We start from the raw sequence: 20103 nt of genomic DNA, 5'->3' as shown, positions 1-20103 counted from the left end.
AAATAATGTCCCAGGGGCTTATGTACATGCTGGTAAACTGGAACAAACATTCTTGAAAAAAAATTTCAGTCAATTTTTAGCCTTCTACAGTCAAATAAGCTCACCAGCTGGGGCAACATGGTGGCTCAGTGGTTAGCACTGCAGCCTTGTTCGATTCCCCTATATGGGGCTCACAATCTACATTAAAAAAAAAAATAAGCTCACCAGACACCAACTGGTTGTCTCTTTTAGGATAGTTCACAAAGGGATTCCGTGGTGCATATTCCGTCGCGGCTGCTGCAACGGGATACTGGTGCAGTGCACGGCATCCCGTCGTGGCTTTCCGTTCCGGATTAGGCCAAAATGAATGGGCCTAGTCCGGAGGGTGGTGTCATGGAATCCACTTGAAGAAAGGGCAGTTTGCTTCTTTTTTCCATGAACTGCAACATGACGCTCACGGAAAAAAGAGCACTAACGGTCTACATAGACCTCCATTGTGAGGGGGCGGATTATGACATGGATTCAGCGCCATAATCCGCCCCTCTTGCCCCGTGTGAACGAGCCCTTATGCTTTTTATAAGTGATCAACACTTTGACTCGTAAGAAGACCCCTGGCGCCTGACAGGGAATTCCTACAAACTTTAAAATTATACAGTGATGCGCATCACATGCCCCAAACCTGCTGAAATTTAGCTGCACATCCAGTATTTTTAAGAACTGTTTTCGTATAGGAGGGTAGTATTTTTACTATTTTCATCCTTTGGGAGAGGATAGTTGCTCTCTCCACCATCCAGCACATGGCAACTGCTTTCATGCTACAAAAAAAAATCCTTTCGCGATGAGATCTGCCATCCTCAGACATGAGGCCTAAAAACAGGTGTTTGTCGAAGCCGGTGGCTCAGCACACCTTGTAGATCAAGTATCTCAGCACAGACTATGGATATGAGAAGAAATCATTTATAACTGCCTGAAAAGACCTTTAAATATTACATAGAATACATTTTTTCTGTAAGTCTGGATGAACTCCAAATCACATGTCCATTTGTGCCAAAACCACCAATTAGTAAGCATTTAGAGGCTGATTTTCCATAGAACTAAATAGCGGAATTAAATATGAGCCATAATAAGTTATCATTAAAACTGTAATTTAAGGAGATGGTTCAGACTAATGAAATAAATACTAGTCCAAAGTACTGTATGCGGCATTAATGGCATGGAAAATAGTGGAGTGTGCAAAGTCAGATGTCTCCACCACACAACAGGCTGATAGCATAGAATTTCTTCGGCTAATACAAAGAATGTACATGTACTCATTTTTTACTTTATGTTGGTCATTAAATGCCATGATAGTGCTGACTGTACGGATAGTGGGACCTTTTATGCTATAGTCTAACTCTCATCTTGCATCTCATAAATATTCTGTTGTACTTTGTGATGTTTCAAGACAGTAAGATTGAATCCTGTGAGGCGTTTTAGGGATGTCTCTCTACAGTCATGGCCAAAAGTTTTGACAATGATACAAATATACATTTTTACAAAGTCTACTGCTTCAGTTGTTCTAATGGCAATTTGCATATACTCCAGAATGTTATAAAGAGTGATCAGCTTAACAGCAATTACTTGCAAAGTCAATATTTGCCTAGAAAATGAACTTTATCCCCAAAAACACATTTCAACATCATTGCAGCCCTGCCTTAAAAGGACCAGCTAACATCGTTTCAGTGATTGCTCCATTAACACAGGTGTGGGTGTTGATGAGGACAAGGCTGGAGATCAATCTGTCATGATTAAGTAAGAATGACACCACTGGACACTTTAAAAGGAGGCTGGTGCTTGGCATCATTGTTTCTCTTCTATGAACCATGGTTATCTCTAAAGAAACTCGTGCAGTCATCATTGCTCTGCACAAAAATGGCCTAACAGGGAAGAGTATCGCAGCTAGAAAGATTGCACCTCAGTCAACAATCTATCGCATCAGCAAGAACTTCAAGGAGAGAGGTTCCATTGTTGGCAAAAAGGCTCCAGGACGCCCAAGAAAGACCAGCAAGCGCCAGGACCGTCTCTTAAAAGTGTTTCAGCTGCTGGTTCGGGCTACCAGCAGTGCAGAGGTTGCTCAGGAATGGCAGCAGGCAGGTGTGAGTGCATCTGCACGCACTGTGAGGCGGAGACTCTTGGAGCAAGGCCTGGTCTCAAGGAGGGCAGCAAAGAAGCCACTTCTCTCCAGAAAAAACATCAGGGACAGACTGATATTCTGCAAAAGGTACAGGGAGTGGACTGCAGAGGACTGGGGTAAAGTCATTTTCTCTGATGAATCCCCTTTTCGATTGTTTGGGACATCTGGAAAACAGCTTATTCGGAGAAGACGAGGTGAGCGCTACCACCAGTCTTGTCTCATGCCAACTGTAAAGCATCCTGAAACCATTCATGTGTGGGTTTGCTTCTCAGCCAAGGGAATCGGCTCTCTCACAGTCTTGCCTAAAAACACAGCCATGAATAAAAAAATGGTACCAGAATGTCCTCCAAGATCAACTTCTCCCAACCGTCCAAGAGCAGTTTGGCGATCAACAATGCCTTTTCCAGCATGATGGAGCACCTTGCCATAAAGCAAAGGTGATAACTAAATGGCTCAGGGAACAAAACATAGAGATTTTGGGTCCATGGCCTGGAAACTCCCCAGATCTTAATCCCATTGAGAACTTGTGGTCAATCATCAAGAGACGGGTGGACAAACAAAAACCTACAAATTCTGACAAAATGCAAGCATTGATTGTGCAAGAATGGACTGCTATCAGTCAGGATTTGGTCCAGAAGTTGATTGAGAGCATGCCAGGGAGAATTGCAGAGGTCCTGAAGAAGAAGGGTCAACACTGCAAATATTAACTTGCTGCATTAACTCATTCTAACTGTCAATATAAGCTTTTGTTACTCAGAATATGATTGCAATTATATTTCTGTATGTGATTAAAAACATCTGACAAACACACATAAAAATCAGAGGGCAGCAGATCATGTGAAAATATAATATTTGTATCATACTCAAAACTTTTGGCCATGACTGTATATTCCAAATACAATTGTAACTGCACCAATTCTAGGACTACAGGGGCTTCTCCTTTATAAATAAGAAAAATTCTAATCAAATACAGCCTATGGCTAAGGCGTCATGTAGCGAAAAACACCTAAAAATGGAAGATTATGTAGATAATCTGTTTTCCCTTAGCCCAAACAGCAGCACAAGATGGGGTATTCCTGCCCCTGTGTACTGTTAGGACAGGTGGAACTTTTATTAAACTAACAAGTTGCCCTCCCATAAAGGCCCAGGAGACCTCCCCCTCCCTGTGTTAGTCTCCAAGCATCATACAGAATATAGCCGTGTATAACCAACATAAGTCAAAGGGAGGGAGCTTTGTGCTGCTGTTTGGGCTAAGGGAAAACAGATTATCTACATAATCTTCCATTCCCCCTACGCCCAAACAGCAGCACAAGATGGGGATTTAACGAGTAATACCCCTTCTAGGGAGGGCGATCCTGGCAACCTGAAGACAGGATCGAGTAACCAAAGGATTTTGCTTTGGTGGTGTGCAAGTCCAGTCTGTAGTGCTTTGCAAAGGTTAAATGTGAGGACCAAGATGCAGCCGCACAGATTTGGTCCACCGAGAGAGATTGTCTCTCTGCCCAAGACGCGGCTACTGCCCTAGTAGCATGGGCCCGCAAAAATTCCGGGACCGGCAGACCTTGTGCCTGCAGGGCCCCTGAAATAGCTTCTTTAATCCACCTCGATAGTGTGGGTTTAGATGCCTTACTTCCCCTATTGTGACCCAAAAAATTAATGAGCAAGTTATCTGCTCTGCGGAATGGGCGTGTCCGATCTAGATAAATCCGCAGTGTTCGCACAAGGTCCAGGTTGTGCATTCTCTCCTCCCATTCGGAGGAGGGCCTTGACCACGCCCCCAACCACCTCAGCCTAATCAAATAACTCAGGGGGCACACTGGGCAACCTTAGCCAAAAAAGGAAAGCCTTTCTGGCTTCCCTAGGTGGGGAAAACCTTTCCCCTCACAAGCCCCTACCTGTAATTAAAGAAATCTCCATCCGGCGCCTCGGGTCGCTGGTACGCATGCGCCGGACGGAGGGCCGCGCATGCGCGGTACGGGCCACGAAACGGGACCCGCGCGCATGCGCAAAGCGGCTCCCGCGCCTGCGCGGTAGAGCCGGAAGGCCGCGGCGCACACACAGTGTCCGCGGCCGGAACAACAGAGGCGCCGGCAGGTTCCCCCCTCCGCCCAAAGGAAACTATGTTCCTAGGCGGCTGGGAGCGGCGCCGGAGAGCAGAATGGCGCCGACGACGCGGGACCAGAGGCTGCACTCCCTAAGAAGGTGACCCCCACTACCCCCAGGTAAGTCCCAAGGGGGAGCGGAGGCCCACCCAATTCAGATGGGAGAGGAGACCTCTCCCTCCACCTGTCCTGGTAACAGGACAGAAAAAAACACAGGGAAGGGGAGGTCTACTGGGCCTTTATGGGAGGGCAACTTGTTAGTTTAATAAAAGTTCCACCTGTCCTAACAGTACACAGGGGCAGGAATACCCCATCTTGTGCTGCTGTTCGGGCGTAGGGGGAAAACCTGTTCAGCAAAAATGCATTGTGTTTTTTTCCACGCTATTTTCCTTTAAGTTTTTGCTGTGTTTTCCTCTGAGTTTATTATTATTTTACTAAATCTAAAGGGAAGATGATTACAGTTCCGCAGCTAACATTAACATGCTGCATTCTGGAAAACACATCTTTTTTCCCTCAATGTGTCGATGAGATTATTCAATAGTTATACAGGGATTTTACAATAGACTACAATACACTACAGTCTACAATAAACTACCATAAACTGCAATAGTATTGCAGTCTATAGTACAGACAATCTAATTATTGTAGTTTAAACCCAGGGTTGGGAAGGGTGAAGTTTTGTATTTTAAAGTTTAAAAAAAAAAAAATTAAAAAAAATTAGCTGTCTATCAATTCATATGTTATACAGGTGGTGTATAATATATGGTAGCGGACCTCCACCCACTTTGTTTTGAGCTTGTACTGTACACTTGCTTTGACAGTAAATTCAAATGAGCAAGTTTATGAAAAGCCCCTGGCTGATATTAATTTCAGTAGTGACATTGTCTCTTCAATGCTTCGCCCATTTGGATTTTGGTGGTAAATTCAAATAGTTAAAGTGCCAAATCCTAGTGGGTCTTAGGGCCAGTTCACACAGAGTAAACACGCATGTATTTTGGCAAAATACACGTATAAAAATAAGACTCCCGTTGACTTCAATGTCATTTTTTTACACGTGTAAAAAAACACATCAAAATACACGTGTAAAATGTCATTGAAGTCAATGGGAGTCTTATTTTTATACGTGTATTTTGCCAAAATACATGCACGTTTACTCCGTGTGAACAGGCCCTTATATTTTTTTATTTTTTTTTACCACTGGCCTGGCCACCAATGTTTTTATCCCTGTACTGTGGCATGACTGTCACCATACAGGGATAAACCATAGCAGGCCCCCCCACCCTATTGGCAGAGGTGGCCCATTATATTATACAGCCACTCTATCACCAGTATTTATTTTTTTGGATAAGCAGCAAAGGAGGGGTAGGAGGGGAAGGCGAAGGTGAAGGCAGGCATTGAAATGAATTGCCTGTAATGTAAGTTAACATTGCAGAAACATCACATACAAGTGATCCATCTGTCATGTTACAGTCCTACAACTGTACATACATGCGACTGACACTGTATAGAAACCTTATCTACGTGCGTATGAATTACAATGAACCATCTTCCTCATGCATTGTAGGTGTGTGATATATACATACATACATCCATATAAGTTCACATATCAATATATAGTCATATAGATTAGTACAAACATATTGTGAAACCTTAGGAAGTTGCATTTACCACAGATGTGATGACAGGAAACTTGTCATTACCTGTTATAAAACAGACAAATGCTGTCTATGGCTCATTGCACACAATCTTTCATGTTCAATATTTGGATTCCTTTACTAAATTTTCATTAAATCTCTTAAAATTCCACATGAAATGCAATTGAATCTTGAACTCTTGTCTGTGCTGCAGAAAACAATATTCGTGAGAAAAGTAAGCATTCCTGCACGGATCCATCTGGGGAAAACCAAGAGAGAATTTTTTCTGTCAATCCTCTTGTAAATGCATTTCAGTTTTGAAATAGGCGAATCCTGAACATATAAACACATCCCAAGGCAAAAAGGCTAAAAAAAAACACCTCTTTTTCTGGCATAAAGGTAGATGACATTGGCTTGTAGCTATGCATTTTAGGATGTTGCGCCATTGCAGGATTTCAATGACAGACACCCCTCAACCGTAGAAACCAGTTTTTGTACTGCACCAGCATTGGTATCAGGATTTGCAATGCACTAGCTAAAAGGCTGGGAGTGCGCCTTGTGTGTCCCCAACTTATTGGTTTTTCATGTGACACATTAAGTGATCCTCCGGAGTGTATATGGTTCCCTGGCACAATCAATGCTCTGCCTGTTAAACCAGTCTACCCAAAGAGATGAACACTTGTTGCAATACATTATTGAGGTAGTTTTCAGCTACAGCAGGTCAATTCACAAATGTTACAAATCTGCTTCACAGTAGTTTCACAGACCATAGGTAATGGTCCTTTTTCGCTATCTTTTTGACAGCGTTGGAGTTTCAGTCTGGTGGCAGCACGTGGCAGTATTCCTGTTTGTATAGTGGTTGCACTCTGTTAGCACAGATGTCAAATACTAAACCTATGACTTGACCCCAGGAAGGCGCAGGAAAATTCCTAATATAGGCTAAGGCCCCATGTATCGAGCTACAGCCAAAAAGTGAATTGCGGTTTTTCCTGCATCTCTTTTCACAGCAAGTCTCCAGAGTTCTCCTCTGCAGACTTTCCGCCTCTATTAAACCTATACCTAAAAAGCCAGTTTCTGTAGGTATATTTGATATGCTGCGATTTGCAAAACATAACATTTCCACTACAAAAATTTTTATGCAACTTGTGAATGAGTTTAGCCAGAATTCCATCCATTTTGTAGGTACTGCAGTATTCAGCATGAGGCCCGGCTGCAGTCAGTGCATAGTCAGAATAGAGACAAGCAGCAGCATGGGTAGGCTCTTCTCAGACACTACCTGCAACACTGATGGTAGGGGGAAATCAACACACTGCCCATCATCCACAAAGTCATACCTCCCAAATGTCCTGGATTCTGTGGGACATTCCCGTAATCGGGGTAATTTCCCGCAGTCCTGGTTGGCGGGAGGTATGACCCGGTTTCAACTCATCTGCGGGAGGACGTAGATGAGTTGAATGCACAGGAGAGTAAAGCAGGAGCTGTCACAGCTCAGCTCCTGCTTTACCGCCGTGCTCCGGCTCCTTGATGTGTAGGTGCGATGTGATGACGTCACTCACATCATGCCTACAACTCTGTGAGTGATACTGCGGAGAGTGTTGCAGTGGAGCGAGGGAAGGGTGAGTATCAATGTTTTTTTGTGTTAAATATTGAGGGGGAACATAATGAAGGGGGCCCATGAAACTAAGGGCAGATGAAGGGGGGAAGGGAAGAACGACATGAAACTGGGGCAGAGATGGAGGGGGGACATTGAATTGGGGGAAGAGATGGACGGGGACATGGAATTGGGGGCAGAGATGAAGGGGGAACATGAAACTGGGGGCAGAGATGGAGGGGGACATGAAACGGGGGGCAGAGCTGGAGGGGGGACTTGAAACTGGGGGCAGATGAAGGGGGTATATGAAACGGGGAGAGATGGAGAGGTGGACATATAATTTACAGGTGACTGTAGGAGGATTATGCTGTGTGGGGGCACATGAAAAATGAATGAGAATGGGTGCAGTCAACATAAAAGTGGGCGGAGCCAAATTTGCCCTGGTGCGCGCTGCACATTTTGTCCCTCTTTGTGTTCTTCGAAAGTCGGGAGATATGCACAAAGTACCAAAACAGGAAGGGGTGTGATGATTCACCAATACCAATGAAAGTGATGTACAGCGTCGCAATTACTTTATTATTGCAACCCACAGAAACACAAAAGAAGACGCATGCACACAACAATACACAGGCTTATCTTGAATGAGGACTGGTATAGGAGGAGACTAATATCCATAAACTGAATATTCATTATCATACAAAGATAAAATTCAATTCTGAATGCTGATTTCTTAGATCGCATAACCCTCACATAATACATCATATATTAAAATGATTGATCAAACACCCAAAAACAACATGGTGACAGATGTTCTTAAATAGAGGCACACAATAACAAAAACATCTCCAGTTATTCCTCATGGATGAAAGTTTGGCAGGAATATAACAAGGACTTTAGTTTGGCTGTTTTCAAGTACTTTCCCGAATGTGTCCTTTTTATAATTGACACTAGTCTAGAAAGAGGTTTATATCAGAGACATTTACATAAACATGGGACTTATGACTGGCGGTGGAGACTTCCTGGTCAGTCTGTAATCCCCACTGTTGTAGAATTTATGGTCCGTTACAGATGAATACTCGTCCCCAAACATTGTGACTAGAGGCGGAGGTGTTGACAAGATTCTGGAATGAAATGAAGCCCACGTGCTGAGAACTGGGTCTAGAGAGCAATTTGAAAAAAAGCGTAACAGTGATTTTAACATGAACTAATGCCTGGAATGATGTAACAGAAATGCTAAAAATGCTTCATTCCTTACTAAAATCAGACGCTCAAACCGTATGGAAAAACAGAGCGCCCAATTCATCACTCTCCCCTTCCAGCTATAAAATTAGTGTTTACTGCTTGTGTGAAATTCAGTTGGAAAAAAAGCTGAAAAATGATTTGTCTTTATGTAGTTACAGAACAGTCCGTTAGTAATTATGTAATGGCAGTAAATGAGGATATTCTGGCACTGAGCGCTCATGAACTGAAATAGTATAGGATTTCTGAAATGTAGAATTTTATAAGAGCAGAGGCGTAAGTGTGCAAAAGTAGAAGGCTCGGTATAGCAGTTGTTAAAAATTACAAGATCTGTGAGGATAAAATAAATTCTAAACCTGAGATGCAGAAAAATGCAAGAAAATGAAAGTGCAGCCCTGGAGTGAGGCGAGGTGACTGGCAGAGAGGTGCCAGAGATGATGCACAGAGGGGTGGTCCGAAGGAAGGCATGGGTCAGAGCTGGGTGATCATCAGGAGACAACAGATCCAGAGGCAGAAATACAAGCCACAAGGCAAATCATTGAGACAAACAGGATGTAAAAAAAAAAATCTTGTGGGCTCAGGTGCAGACTTTTGTTTGGGGCCCCCTACCCCCTCAGTACAGCAAATTCTTGATAGTGACGGTTATGGGTGCTGCAGCGGTATCTTCAGAGGGATACAGCTCTCATACCCACTAATGCAGTTATCAAGAATACATTGAACAGGGTGAGTATATCTGCAGCGCCAGAGTATAAAAAGCGGAGGCCCAGGGGGAGTCATTAAAAATAAACACTTATACAAACCTTGTGTCAGCTCTCCTGAGCATCCTCACTCAGTCTGGCTCTCTTCAGTGTCCAAATATGTGTATTATTTTGGGGAAAATAATCCTGAAAACATCAAGAAAAACAAAGTGAAATAAACATTTCTTTGTAGATTTTCTCAGCAGAACATTGTTCATTTTGTGTTTGAAAACAGTTTATGACTAAGAAAAGTCTGAGCTTTCAGCTAGAAATCTCCATGTACTTGTATCTGCTTTGTACACAATGTCTGGCAGCAAGTTGTGATTGTCACATAGTACACATGCTTGACATATCTTTTAAATGTCTCCGAGTATCATGAAGTATCTATTTCAAAGCCTGAGACTCAGTAGCTCCGATAAAAAGTTGACCTGTATATTAAGGCCAAAAATGCTTGGATCAAGTGTGACCATATACCAGACTTAAAGGCATTAAAGGAGTCATGAGTTAAAACTAAAATTTATTGGTTATAGAGCTGTAAAGAAAAACAGCTGTTTTCCACGGTTGAAAGTTGTTTTTGACAAAATGGTATAAAGGTTAATTACATTTTACATCTAACATTGGTTATACTTAGGAAAGTAACTGTAGCTACTATAAGGAAAATGTTTGCTCTTGTACCGTGTTAGCCAGTGGGTAAGAAATATAAAAAAAACAAAAAAACTTGATAGTCTTCAGTAGTTGATACCTTTTTAATGGCTAACTAATAATGATGACAGATTACAAAGTTTCGGAACTCTAGGCTCCTTTCTCAAGTAAATTTAAATATTTACATATTCTTTACCCATAATTCTTAGCAGCAAATGCAAGGTCTATTAAGTCTCTGTACCATCTCTCCCTAATAAGAGACGTTCTCTTCTGAAGTGCAGGGTACATACTCTAGATAGTAGCCTTAAGTAGGTGACCGTTGATGGCAACACTCTGTGTCTCTACATTAGATGAGTTAGCAACCCCTGTTTACCAATTTATACTTGGCGCTATGCTTGCTTTACTGACTGAAGTTTGATCATTGTGCAAACTGTTGGAGGTACTTTGCTATCGATTTGTAATGTGATGTGTTGTCTCCTGTCTTCTCTTGACAGTTAGAACCTTTTTTTCACCTAGATGTTGTACCATGGGGGGAGTTATTTTGTGTGTCCCACAATGACTACTCTGTTATCCAGTGTGAGGACTCACTGCATAAGCAATAACGGGTCACATGTTGTTTCTGTCCGGTCCCTGTTGTCCTGGGTAGCAATCTGATGCATCTTAAACAGTAGAGAGCAGAGTCTCTGGATGTGAGTGCAAGCACTGTGTATTAGAGTGCTGTGACACTCTTTATGCTAAAATCTGTTCTGCACTCTTCAATCAAGTCCAGTAAGGTTTGGTTCCAGTGTATGAGCTAGATGGTTCTGTTTGACATGACAACACAGCACCACCTATCAGTATGGATGTATGCCTCTCAATAATTCAGGCGAAGTTAGCGACACGCTGGGACTTCATTACGGTAAGATTGGTGCAGAGTTTGCCTAGAATGTTTCTTTAAGACCCATGGAAGGAGTGAAAATCTAATATGAAGATCTGATGATCTTGTAACTATTGTATAACCATGTCAGGATAGACTTCAGGCAGGAAATCTAAACAAAGCAGCGGAGTCCCAGTCCTCGGAGCGAAGCTTTAAATGTGATTTGTCATTAGCATAACATGGAAAGCTCCAAAATAGGCCTGAAATGTTTGAAAGACATGTAATTAATCGTTTCAAAGACTTTGGTAGAATTTCCCATGAAGCTCATTTTCCATGTGAGAGGCAAAAGAATATTTTTATCTACTTGAATTTCTAATACATTTACTGAGGCTCAGATTACATAGAAACTGTTGTATTGGCCATTAATAGATGTGAAATAGCATATATGCTGATAAGGTTTCATGTAACTCAGGGAGGTTTTCAGCAAGAATAAGGTCATCTATCCCTCAAGTTACATTGTCTGTATTAAATATATATATATATATATATATATATATATATATATATATATATATATATATATAATTAATAGTAAACAAGGGATGAAATACTATGAGGCTGATTTCTTTAATGGTCACCAATGTTTCAGAAAACTTATTCTCATTACACACACATCTACAAACTGTTGCTCTGTACAAAAGTCTGAAGATTCTGCAACTCTCACCTCTTATAATGTAGGAAAAGTCTTCTATGTACTTGTATCTACTTCTGTATGCTTGTGTAATTACAGATGGGATATACATATGTTTAAAAATATTTATATATTATATTATATATAATAAATATATTTTATAATTATACTTAAATATATAAATATTTTGAAAATAGGCCAGGGAGGAGAAAAAATATATAAATAAAATCATATGCGCAAATAGTGACATCATGTGCCCTTTGCTGAGGCTACTGATTGGTCTCAGAGGTCTTGGGTGGCGTAGACTTCCAGTGGAAGACAACAGTAGACCAACAGGACCGTACTGAGCTGTGAGGGGAGTTTGATTTTTTTTTTCTCCTCCCCCGGCCTAGTTAAAGTATAACATTTTTGCCTGGACAACCCCTTTAATCACTATGCAGAATGCTACAGAATTATTAAAAGGCTCCAGCCTCTAAATAATGCAGATGCATCTCAGAAAATCCCATATGCTGGAATTAAAGCATGTCTCCAGGTACAAACAACTTTTCATAAATGAATAGCAAATTTGAATATAAGAAATGTTGTAATATAACTTTATTAAAGAGGTCTCTTTCCCTTCCCTGTCTCACTTATAAAGCTGTTCTCCTGTGCCCTATCTTCAATCTGTCTGCTTGTTTACATTAGATTCATTTCATTATTCTGCCTCACACATACAGCTCTATGGAGAAGGGAGGATGGAGTAGGGTGCTCCTGTCAGCTGGTTATTTATCGGTAATTTATTTTCTCATTCTGTGTATTAATAGCCCCTTATCCACAATCCAGTAGTGTTAAAAGAGATCAGATTAACAGAGTGAGGAAGCAGCAAATATTTAAGTTTCTTTTCTCCCTCTTCTTCTCCCTGAAAAGTAGAGAAGAAAAGATATATATTATAAAGTTTCTTATATTCACCTGTAGTATTCAGATATGAAACGTTGCTTATAACTGGACATACTCTTTAAAACCTACACCAATCTGAAAGCTGTTGCAGTTTTCAGCTGTAACATGCGACATCTTCCCGGCATGTTAGAATAATTTTGTTTAAAGAACAATCACGTATGTCAAAAATTGCAATTTTTTTTCATGCTCGAATTAAAGGGATATTATATGTTTGGCAAATATTTTACATTTACTTACTTACACTTACACAAGGAGAGCTGTCAATCACTGTATATAGCCAGAGGGATGAAGACTATCACTATGTCTTCTAGGAGTCCTGCCAGGAGTTACTTGTATAAATGATGCCTGAAACGCACAAAACTATGAGCTATATAGCTGTGCTTTATTGCAAAAAAACGCTTTTCATGGAGGCCCAGGGGAGGCGACAAACCAAAAAAAAAGTTGTACTTACATTTCCTGGGCACTCTGTATGCTTTCGTTCCTCTTCTGGGTCGGCACAGACATGGGTCACATGGCATCATTATGTGTCACGACTCTGGCTTGGCCCACATGATGCCTATGACATCACTAAAGAGGTCTGAAGATAGCAGGAAGTGTGCCAGAGCCCAGGAGCGGTAAGTAACAATGCTTTTTATGTTTGTCACCTCCCCTAGGCCTCCAATCATAGTACTTTGGGGTTTGAAAGGGAACAAATAGGTGAGCATTGCTTATTTTTTATCAGATCTGTAGTTAGCCTTTTTGTTTTAATTCTTGAAAGCCTCTTTTGGTGCTGTAACTGCACTGAACTCTATTCTAGCTTATAGCTGGTGTAGATTTCAGATATCATTTATGCCAGTAAACTGGTGTAATTGATCGTTAACCTCAGGGGTGCCTCTTTTGAGTAAAAAGGTGTGGACAGCGTAAAACGCCACTTGCAACAAAAATTGGCGCAAATGGCATTTAAAAAGTTGCAAGTTTGTGATTTTTTTTACACCAAAAACAGTTATTTCCATTGAGTTTTGATTGATGTAATGATAGAAATGTATAACTTGTTTTCCCTCTCTCTGTATTTTAGAAGTAATAGGATCCACTCCCAAAGATTCATGTACAAACTCTTGGCAGAACTTTATTTCATTTTGGATGTCATTTCTGTGTTTTCATGTTGCAAGGCTTAGATGTGTCCTTTCTTCTGTATTAATCACATTGAGAGCATATGACGTAGGCATTTGTCTCATTTAAGTATGAGCCAATAAAATATTACTGGGTACATTACATTCTAAATTATAGTGAGGACAGACTGCAAGTTGTACTTAGGCTATGAAATAAATCTCTGAGCAGGAACCTGTCACCATTCCCTTTTTGATATCCTTTCTCTCATTAATTATATTAAGCATGTATGTCTTTAAAAGCAGACTTAGGCTAACTTGTATTTTAGACACTTTTTTTGCTTCATTTGATGTGCCAGTGTATGTCCACGACTGTGGAGTAAGAGTCGTAGAGTTGGAGTAAGACCAATTTTGGGAGGAGTCAGAGACATTAAAAAAAAAAATCATTATTTTGGCTAACCCCATGCACACATTGCAGAAAAATATCTGCAGTGGAAATGCGGTGATTTCAAAAATGCTTGTGTCTTTGTAAATAACATCATGTCAATCATACCTACGGAAATGCTGGCATTTTACATATAGGAAAAACCACAGTGCGTTTCTGCCACGCTTTTTCCCACAGTTTCTGTGACTCGCTACGTGGGACCTTAGCAGACGACTGTGGAATGAGTTAGTGTGCTATCCGGGTTTTTCCCGGATAGCACACTGACCCATTAATTTCTGTCTTCTCGCACACATGACCCTGAATTACACGGTCCCGCGTGAGGGACGACAGTCTGGGCTGCTAAACTCTGGACAGGTCCCTGCCGATTTTACGGCCGTGCTTTTGCTGTTCCTATTCATTGAATGAGTGAATGAATGAATGGGGCTTCAGAAGTTCGGCCGGTGCATGTGTGGCATGTGGATTACTTCCATGTGCCACCCGTGCGCCAACTGTGCTGTTCAATCATAGATCATGGCTAGCATACGGTTGTGCACAACTGGCCTTAGCCTAACCCCTTGTTCACATCTGCGTTTGGTAATCCGTTCAGGGAGTCTGCATGGGGACCCCTCGAATGGACTACTGAACTTATTTGTAAGAGCTGTGCAGTAAAAGCACACGGACCCCCATAGTCTATAATGGGGTCCGTGTGCTTGCTGCGAGATCTCTGCACGACTCATGCGGACAGGAAATTAGACTGTGAAGTACTTTCCTGTCCACATGTTCTCTGCGGAGATCTCACTACAATCACACGGACCCCATTATAGTCTATGGGGATCTGTGTGCTTTTACTGCACAGCGCTTGCAATTGCGTTTGGTATCCGTTCGAGGGGTCCCCATGCGGACTCCCTGAATGGATTACCAAACACAGATGTGAACGAGGAGTAAGAGTTTGTAATACATTTACTTTCATATAAATGCAACCGCTATCTTTTTAATGAAGTAGAGGAGCTTCTTACTGCCCATGGCTGTCAGTCGTTTATGAAGGGGTTGAAATCAGAGGAGGAGTCGGAGCAGGCTGTGGCAAAATAGAGGAGTTGGTAGTTTCACAGCCCTGCAAGCAATATCTACTGTGTTAAATCTGCTGCATTGTTACACTGTCTAGTCTAAAGCTGGCAATACACATTAGATTGTCAGCTGAACAGATATGATTTCCCAAATCATGTCTGTCATTATTTAGACTTTTGAGTGTTTCCAGTACTGATTTCATATTACGGAATTGGTAATCTTTCTATACACGTTTGCAAAAATGAATATTCCAGCTTGCTGCATATGATTTCTACACTATATCAGCAAACTCTAGGGAGTCAGAAGAGTTTCCCAGTATTATTCTTTTGGGTTGTCCCTAAGATACCAAGATGAGTAATATCCAAACACATGGGGCTTTCTGTAGCACCCAAAGTAAAGGTTTTAGCACTTACTAGTATCATTTCTGAACCACCACATTCTGGATTCATTTTACTGTATTATTATTTATGTACTTGAAAACCAGAGGAACTGTGGCTTATTCTTAGGTGCGATTTCAGCCCCTGTCCTAGTTATGTACACTATAGTGTCTTAATGTCTTAATCACAAACTATATGTGAAATGGCTTAATACATATTGCATGTATTATTTACATTGTAGTTTAGCATTCAGTAAAACAATTATATAAGTTGTATAAGGCTGATCTCTCATGTTTCGCCCCGAGCTGTACAAGATAAATGAGCATCATAGTATAGGAAACCCTTCAAGCATATTCCAGATGTTTTGGAACAACTTTGGAATAGTTTGTATGAAGTTTAAATATATCTGTGTATATTGGAATAATGGGTCATAGAAATATTATTAGATGATATATGTATTAACCATTCCATTGCCCATAAGACCGCCTCTAGGCTGTACAAGTCCATGCTATTATTTTCTTCATTGACAGTGAATTCTCTGTAGATAAAAAGACCCAGATTCTGTATATTGTAACACCCTCTATTGGTAGAATTGACAAAGTACTAATAAAAGAAAAACTGTGAAATTTCCAAAATTTGATTTAAATGGGTTTTCCCATTACCTGAACTTGCATATTGATGTCTAATCCTTAGTATAGGTCATCTATATCTGATCAGTGGAGATCCAACACCCGGGCCCCTATAGACCAGTTGTTTGAAGACATTGAAGTGTTCAGTATGGCGGCATCTTTATTTAATATCAATCACAGAACTGTACATGGTGTAGGGGCTCTGTTTGGTATTTCATTTCAGCTTCATTCACTTGAACTGGACTGAGCCTGTTGAATACGTGTGACATCACTGATCTGTGAAGCAGAAGCACCACGGCCACTTTGAGCAGCAGATCTGTGTAGGTTGAACTCCCACTGACCAGATATTGATTATCTTATCTTAAGGATATGTCTTCAATATGGAAAAAAAACCCTTTAAGGCTGGGGCCCCATGTGGCGTAAACGCCACAGGAAAATACACAGCATTTTAGGGATTGTAATGAATCCCATTCACACATTGCAGAGAAATACGTGAAACCATTGTGGTTTTGGATATCAAAGCATGTCAATTATACAATTGCACTAAACAGTTTACATACCTCGGAAGATTTTTGGATTATTTGACCTTTTTCCAGAGAATATGATAACACAAAAACTTTTTCCCCCCTCATGGTTAGTAGTTGGTTGAAGCCATTTATTGTCAAGCTTCTGTGTTTTCTCTTTTTAAAGGGATTGAGCCTGTAGACGCAAAAAAAGCGTGTTATACGAACATGCCATTGAACTCAATGGCTAACTACATTTTACACGTGTATTTTTACACGTGCAAAACGTACAGAATACACCGAGCGTAGACAGAATACACAGAGCGTAAACTCCATGTGAAGGAGCCCTTAAAGAGGAACCTTATCGGTCCCGGTACCGTAGCGCTTTAGTGTCAGAAGGGCGTTTCTGACAGTTAGCCAGGGATGTCCTTCTGCCCAGCAGCGCCTATCACAATGTACTGTGGAGCGGGGAGGAACGCCCCCTCCCTCTGCTCACACAGCTCGTCCATAGACGAGTATTATCAGGAGAGGGAGGGGGCATTCCTCCCCAGTCTTAGAGCACAGCACGATAGGCGCTGCTGGGCAGAAGGGCGTCCCTGGCTAAGTGTCAGAAACGCCCTTCTGACTGTAAAGCACTACTTTACCAGGACCGATAGCGCTTTACACCGGGCACAGATCGGGAAAGCCGACAGTGCGCTGAATTCAGCGCACTGTCAGCTTTCCAGCAGTATATAAAACTGCATGTGCCCGATCTAATGAAAGGTCCTCTTTAACATTGTAAATGCCAGTAGTTGCTGCAATGTACATTGAGGAGGATTTGCATACAGCTCCAATCTTAAAGTCTACCTTAATATATCTTAATTTACTGCAGGTTGTAGCCTTATAAAGATGTTTAAGCAAAAGAAATCCATTTTATTGGGTGAATGGAGAACTTATATGGCTGACAGTTAATATTGCAGACACAGACAGCAGCTGTGAATAAATGTACTAGCCACCAATGGCTAAAATAGCATTCACTTCAGACACAAAGTAACTGGCAGGAGGTGGGTGTGAAGACAGCAGAGACCTGGGACATCCCCTGGGACACATTACGCTTCTGATCGGTTCTGCAGAAACACTACACATACAGCTGTCCTCCATACTGTATAAATGTCATGCCTTAACCCAAGCTATATAAGATTTGGACCACGTACAGAGTGTTGGATAGCTTCCAATCCTGGTATTTGGCACACACTTTTCACTGATTAAAGTAATATCAGGTCCTATATTTGGTCTATAGAGGCCTTTATGTGGAGGTTCAGTATATATCTGTCTTGTTATTTATATGACAAGGCACATGGAATTTACTAAAGAAGGTAATTATTGAGTTAATTCTATATACCATGATAGTATACTTTCAATAGTGGGTAAGGCCTCATTCACATCAGCGTTTGTATTCCGCATGAGGACCCCCTGAACGGAATACCCATAGACTATAATGGGATCCGTGTGCTTACCGCCAGATCTCCGCAGGGATCATGCGAACAGGAAAATAGTTCACCATCTACTTTCCTGTCTGCAGGATTCGTGTGGGCAGCGCACGGCAAGCACACGGACTTCATTATAATCTAAGGGGTCTGTGTGCTTTTACTGCACAGTGTTTGCAGTTGCGTTCAGCATTACCGAATGCAGATGTGAACCAAGCATTAAGTGTGGTGTTTTCTGGACTTGGGAATTTTTTTATATTAATCCATAAAACCCTTTGCTAAAATAATGGCGTTCAGAATTGTCTTAAAAAGACAACATTTCCAAGTCAGTCCATGGAATGGGGTATGGGTTCACTGAAAGTCTATATATTGTTCTGTTTGGTCTCCAGGAGAGCCAATGAGCGCCAAATGGGCACAAGCTCAGCTCTTCTGACCCTTCATTTGAGGAATTGGACATTAACAAAGCTTCTGACATCTGACTATGAAATATCAGATTTGTTACAAAAGGATCGTTAATCATTAAAATTCACTTTTCTCCAGGAATCTGACTGATGTTCCTCGCCAACCTGTGTAAAGTTTCAGGATGTTTTATTTTTAGGCTTCTGTGAAGCACCAGTTATACTGAAGAAGCAAATACCACGACGTCCCAACAGATAATTTTGAGAATCTGCTTGGACAGTGCAGACAATAGTTGTCAGCGGGCTGCCTGACTTCCCACATCACACACACATATTCTGTGGGTTATAGGGAAATCTTTGTCTTGGATCCTCTCAGTTACCTCTAGTCCAGCCCTGCAGCCAGGAAAATGTGGGTCGCTCACACACGTTGGTGTGTCCAGTTCTGCTTGAGTGCAGAGGATTAACCCTTTGTACCTTTTTTTAACTTTCTTAACATTGTTCAACTATGGAACCTTTGATCTTTCATTACACAACTTATACAACCAGACAACTTTCTTTATATATTTTCTGTTGATTGTGTTTTTATTCTATGTCTTCTTTAGGTCTTTATGTGCTGATAGGAGCCGGGGCTCTGATGATGCTTATCGGTTTTTTTGGTTGCTGTGGTGCAGCTCGGGAATCTCAGTGTTTGCTTGGAGCGGTAAGAAAGTAGATGTGATCATTCAGCAATGTACTGTATTTCTACATCTGTGCTAACACTTCATTTTGTATAACAATCCTGCCCGTCTGTAAAATCAAAAGACAATAATGTTACAGTGTTGGCCAAAAGTATTGGCACCCCTGCAATTCTGTCAAATAATACTCCTGTTCTTCCAGAAAATGATTGCAAGCACAAACTCTTTGGTATTAATATCTTCATTTATTTTGCTTGCAATGAAAAAACACTAAAGAGAATGAAAAAAAAGTCAAATCATGGATCATGTTACACAAAACTCCAAAAATGGGCCGGACAAAAGTATTGGCACCCTCAGCCTAATACTTGGTAGCACAACCTTTAGACAAAATAACTGTGAACAGCCGCTTCCGGTAACCATCAATGAGTTTCTTACAATGCTCTGCTGGAATTTTAGACCATTCTTCTTTGGCAAACTGCTCCAGGTCCCTGAGATTTGAAGGGTGCCTTCTCCAAACTGCCATTTTGAGATCTCTCCACAGGTGTTCTATGGGATTCAGGTCTGGACTCATTGCTGCCACTTTAGGAGTCTCCAGTGCTTTCTCTCAAACCATTTTCTAGTGCTTTTTGAAGTGTGTGTTTGGGTCATTGTCCTGCTGGAAGAGCCATGACCTCTGAGGGAGACCCAGCTTTCTCACACTAGGCCCAACATTATGCTGCAAAATTTGTTGGTAGGCTTCAGACTTCATAATGCCATGCACACGGTCAAGCAGTCCAGTGCCAGAGGCAGCAAAGCAACCCCAAAACATCAGGGAACCTCCGCCATGTTTGACTGTAGGGACCGTGTTCTTTTCTTTGAAGGCCTCTTTTTTTTTTTTCCTGTAAACTCTATGTTGATACCTT

The 20103-nt window shown here is 41.4% G+C and overlaps 1 protein-coding gene across 1 annotated transcript in view; it reads left to right on the top strand.

Moving 5' to 3' along the window:
• Positions 1–20103, top strand: part of TSPAN2 (tetraspanin 2) — a 131123-nt gene that overhangs the window by 91486 nt on the left and 19534 nt on the right. Inside the window, exon 3 of the mRNA XM_075264048.1 lies at positions 19130–19227. Within this exon, the coding sequence (XP_075120149.1) occupies positions 19130–19227 (98 nt within the window). The remainder of the gene's footprint in view (positions 1–19129; positions 19228–20103) is intronic.

The sequence above is a fragment of the Leptodactylus fuscus genome, chromosome 2 (genome assembly GCF_031893055.1).
Source record: "Leptodactylus fuscus isolate aLepFus1 chromosome 2, aLepFus1.hap2, whole genome shotgun sequence".
NCBI classification, from domain to species: Eukaryota; Metazoa; Chordata; class Amphibia; order Anura; family Leptodactylidae; genus Leptodactylus; species Leptodactylus fuscus.
The sequence above is the reverse complement of the archived record's forward strand: the minus strand, read 5'-3'. Positions and strand labels throughout refer to the sequence as shown.